The sequence below is a fragment of the Limulus polyphemus genome, unplaced genomic scaffold, assembly GCF_000517525.1.
Source record: "Limulus polyphemus unplaced genomic scaffold, Limulus_polyphemus-2.1.2 Scaffold2536, whole genome shotgun sequence".
NCBI lineage: Eukaryota > Metazoa > Arthropoda > Merostomata > Xiphosura > Limulidae > Limulus > Limulus polyphemus.
In genome coordinates this window covers 31,793-36,992 of record NW_013668146.1, presented here as the reverse complement: position 1 = coordinate 36,992, position 5,200 = coordinate 31,793, and the positions used below count along the sequence as shown (strand labels likewise).

At 33.6% G+C, this 5,200-nt stretch overlaps 1 protein-coding gene and 1 long non-coding RNA gene across 4 annotated transcripts in view; one reads left to right on the top strand and one right to left on the bottom strand.

Annotated features, from left to right (window-relative positions):
- The window catches only part of LOC106467231 (akirin-2-like), a 69,921-nt gene that overhangs the window by 32,935 nt on the left and 31,786 nt on the right, over window positions 1-5,200 (bottom strand). The window contains exon 2 of one of the 3 annotated variants that reach the window (XM_022395366.1): window positions 4,268-4,337. The exons of the other annotated variants lie outside the window; for them this stretch is intronic. Coding sequence (XP_022251074.1) covers window positions 4,268-4,337 — 70 coding nt within the window. The remainder of the gene's footprint in view (window positions 1-4,267; window positions 4,338-5,200) is intronic. 3 annotated transcript variants of the gene reach the window in all.
- On the top strand, window positions 47-4,190 carry LOC111087729. Its single transcript, XR_002612380.1, has 3 exons — window positions 47-302; window positions 2,312-2,390; window positions 4,103-4,190. It is a non-coding gene; the product is annotated as an uncharacterized LOC111087729 (long non-coding RNA).

Genomic DNA, 5,200 nt, shown 5'->3' with positions numbered 1-5,200 from the left:
TAAAAGAAAGTAGGCAGGAGGCTAACAGCAGTTGCCCATGACCAATAGCCTGAGGGTTTTGGGCGTGGTGCCTAGATCAGCCCAGGAATTGCCTGCAAGCATCCAAGAGGAGCACCGCACTACTTGTGGGTGAAGCTGTGTCCTATTTGGATACTCGCCAGGATACAGAGAAATTCTGCTATATAAACCTATGTCAGGAGCTGGAAAATCAGTTCTCTGGCGAGTTCTTCAACCAGCCTCATGAAGTCTCCAACCATGCAACTCAACAACCTAGACTCTGCCATGAAGGTTCCAACTCTGCAGTAAGTATCTCTCTCTCTAGATTAGCTTTTGTATAGTATATGATTTTATGGAAGAAGTGTTATTAATGTTTAAGTGTTAAGGAGTTAAGTATTAACTATTATGTCATGTGTATTAAAGATTAATAAAAGTTATTTGTGAATAGTATTGCTGGTCTGAGATTCACATTCTTTACTCTAACTGTAAACTCATGGAATTAGCGACTTGTGGCTCCACTCGTCACGACAAATCCTCCAACAAATAAATTTGGTGTACAGGTTGGTTTTAATTGAAACTCCAACAATTAAGCTCACCTGAGCGCTAACCTGTTACAATACCACTTAAAAACAATTTATCTATATAATTCAAACATCAATTAAGAACTATAATCCATATAACTTTAGTGGTTTCAAAACTTAATACTGCTTATTATGGGCATGTTGTTTTCTCTGCTGGTTATTTAACATCTATTTTCTTTAAACTGAATAAAGATCAATAATATTTACATCCGTATAACATATAAAACTCAGTGTTTGTATGTGTGTGTCATATAATTCCTCCTAAATCACTGGTCACACCAGCTTCTAAGTGGTACCAAACAAATGGTCTCTGTCCCAAGGTTTGCTCAAAGGTAAAAATTTTCACCCCACCTCTTAGGTAACCTGGGGATTCCCCCCAAACCCCTTCTCTTAAACTGCTGGACTCACTAATTTCGAAATGGTACCAAGTAACTTGTCTCTGCTCCAAGGTTTACACAAAGGTAAAACTTTTTACCAAACCCCTTAGGGAACCAAGGTATTTTGCAAAAACACTTTTAGGAGAATTTTCCATAAGTGGACCCCAAATTTGTCATTGATTTAAGTAAGCCTACTAATTACCATTCGAATCTTGGTTAAAACGATGGTTACAAGAGTATTCCCAAGTTGTATAGCTAGTAACCAACAAAGCAACCATGAAATTAATCATATTATAACTTTTGATAACATACACATATATTCACAAAACTTTGCTGACTGTAAAAAACATTCTCAAGCATTTGTTCACACAGAAAAATCAATTTTTTTAATTAAGTATTTTAACTAAAGATTTCTTCATGATTTTGCTCGTGACTTTTTGCATTCAGAATGTTGACTATCTGATACAAAGTTATTTTGATTTTATGATTAAAAATACTTTTCCTCGTATGAAAAATCTCTGAACCCTACTAAATATATATCAAACATTTTTCTTTCAGTAAATCTAAATTTAATCTCTTATTTGCTCTACCATAACAGTATACTTGACTCTTCATGCTATGGACAAGTTATCAAGCTGTAGTGAAAAGAAAGGTTGTCAAATGCAAAATAAAATATACAGTTCTGTTAGTATTGACCACAAGGTTCCAAAGTACTTGTTTTCACAGTTTATACTTCTAACCTTTTCACATCTGTTTCCACTATATATTTTACTATTAGTGACACATTTTGATAGTTGCTGAACCTAAGGCAATGATTTACCATATGTGCCATTACTGTTTCCGCAGGCTGTAGTGAGGTACTTTTGAAAGTAAACAAGCATGCTCAGACTAATACAATAGCACTTTGAATGTGTGTAAATTTTATGATAAAACTGAAATAAACTTCAAAGATATATAGGCTACTAGCTTTCAAACCTCAAGGGTTGTGCCAAACTTAGCAGTATATGTGTACAAAGTAATTAATGTACATCCTTATAAATTTCCTATTTGTCAATGCTTACACATCAGCTACTAGTAATATAAGAATGGTCCATTTTGTGTCAGCTAACATTTCTAACTTTTGCATCTTATTTTTTATCAGCCAGTTTTAGTTTGTCCGTGTGTACCTCCTACTAACTACAAGTAAGTATACATTATTGATAACATATACAGAATCTCTGTTCAATAATTTCGATAAATAGTTGTTGATCAAAATCTAATGTAGTTGTTTCTCTATTTTAGCATAACATGTACTGCTTCTGAAACCTATGATACACATCACAGAATATATTGTAACATAAATGTTTTTTTTTTCAGTTAACAACTCTCTTGTGAAGTTCAACTTCTAAACAGTTATCACACACATTCATCGTTGATTAGTGGTTCTTACCTAGAAGTAAGTAACTATTCTACATATGCAGAATCTCCTTTCAATAGTTTTAGAACAATTCTTTATCAAAATCTAGTGTAGCCATTTCTCTATTTTAGCATAATGTGTATTGCTTCTGAAACCTATGGTACACATAAGAGAATATATGTACATGTACCAGAATTATATAAAAAATGGAAGAAATATAATGATACACAATAAATGTAAGTAACAGTCTTTTTTTCCTTCTAAAAATGGAATCTGAAAAAGAAAGAACTGAAGAACTGAGAAAGAGGGAAGTCCTGACTCAAGAGGAAGCAGAGTTCCTCTTAAATGTTTCCTTTTTGTCTGATGAAGGAGGTCTGTCAGAGGCATTTAAGGTTGAAGAATTTGATTCTACTCATTTGATGCCTCTGACAGAAGCCACGTACAGAAGTAAATGGCCAAAACATACTGAAAATGCTTCTTGATTCTGTCCTATGGACAGATAAGGATGTAGCTGGACCTTCATCAGAACCCCCAACAAAGAGAGGCAGGGCATGGAGGAATATGGGAAGAGGCAGCGGAGCTGGAGCCAAAAGTAGGACTGTTCCTTTCCATCAGGAAAGGCCTCTTTCCTGCAATGACACCTGGACCTGGGTAGAAGTCACTAAAGGGGAACAATCTCTCCTTTCAACATTTCACAGAGGTGAACCTGTTTCCAAACAGGTTACATCTGCAAAAAATGTTTTAGATTTTTTTTTATTTTGCTCAACAGAATTGTACATTTAATTATAACAGAAACAAGTAGATATACTAAAAACAAATGTGAAATTGGATCTAAATTTCCAAAAAAATTACCATAAAATGGACTGATCTTACTGTTGAGGATATTTTAGCATACTTTGGTCTTACTATAGCAATGGGTCTTAAGCCTTATTCTTTTGTTTCTGACTAGTGGTCTACTTATCCTCTTTTTCATACTCCTGGGTTTACTAACATCTTATCTAGGGGCAGGTTTTATGCTATTCATATATTCTTACAATTCAATAACAATACTAATGCTCTTCCTAAAACTGCTCCTAACTATGATAAATTTTTCAAAGTTAGAGCTATTATAGACCTTCTTCTGAAATCCTTTGAATCCCTCTACTCTCCTGACAGGGAACTATCAATAGATGAACAAATGTTGGGTACAAAATGTAAAATTGGTTTCCTCTAGTGACTACCTAATAAACCTGACAAGTGGGGTATCAAGTTGCAGGTCATGGCAGAAGCTGTGAGTGGATATTGTCTTAAGTTTAAAATCTATACAGGCAAAGAGGGACAAATGCCAGCTACAGGTCTCGCAGACAACATTGTGATGGGATTAATGGATAACTACAATGAACTACATCACAGAGTTTTCATGAACAACTTTTACACTTCCCCTCATTTATTTAACAAATTACTGGCTGTTGGAACTTACACTTGTGGGAAAGACAGAGGAGAAGCATGATCATTTAAATGTGGGACTTACACAGCTGTAAAATAGACTGACAAATATGTCATTTATGCTATTTATGCTTTCCACTCTAATACTATGACAACTGTGACAAGAAGAGGGAAGGATAATGAAATTACAAAACCTTAGTTAGTTGTGGACTACAAGAAGTTTATGGGGCAGGGAGGTGGACTTAAATGACCAACATATAAACTATTATTCAACTGAACGAAAAACAATAAAATGATATACGAAACTGTTTTTTTTTTACTTTTAGACTTGTCAATTTTGAATGCTTATATACTGTACAAAATGCAAACCAACCAGCCAGCACTGCCACAGAAGTCCTTCAGAATGTACCTGATTACTGATCTTGTTCAACCTTTACTTCAAAGCCGATTAGATCCTTCTCGTATATCAAGAACTTCATGGGAATCTTTACCTGTGAGACTCTCCTGGCAAGCATTATATTGTTGAGAGAAGTCAAAGGAAGAGATGAAGACTGTCAGAAACTGAATAGGGTACAGATGAAATGTAAATGCTGTAATGAGTTTTTGTGTATGAGACACTTTGAAGAATATCACACTAGTGCTGTTCTTCAAAGAAGTTCAAACTTTTACTTAATACATAACCAACACTGATGAAATGATCATATTTGATTTATTTTCCATATTCTAACATAATAACATTTGTCAAGATAAATTAATTATGAAAGTTTCTAAAGTATTGTTTATGTACTTGGTAAATGTTTGAATGGCTTCTGCTACTTTCATTTTACAGTTTCTCTAAAACTAACAAATATTTTAGACAGTGGCATCTCCCATTTGTGATTACTTTTTATCACTAACTATAAAAGGCCTATTCTGTTTGTCACTCTGTTGAGAATGTTTTCTTGCTTCTTTTTTGGTAATGCTCAACAATATACATTGTAACTTAGCAACAAAACTATCACCTGACTTTTCTTAGGCTAACTATGGTGCTTATGTGGAATGCTCAATATTCATGTTGATCTGTTAGAAAGGTTTGTTTTTTATTCTTTATTTTTTTGATAACTTCTGAGATATAACAGCAAAATAAAATTTACCAAGCATTGTTTCAGCTAAGCCTTACCTTACATTTATGTATTAAGCCTAATACTAAAATATAGGCCTATAATTACTAACATTATGGTCACTGTTTAAAAAGTTTTAAGTGGTGAATAAATGTTAATTAATAAATATTATTTTGGTATATTAATACATATATTATCTACTTGGCCTTAAAACAAAGAGAAATAAATGTTTATTACTACCAAATATCTTTTATCCTTTGTATAGTTGTAAGAGTTCAAAATTTATGTCAGAATGATTGCACTATGTTTTCCACTTCCTGACCT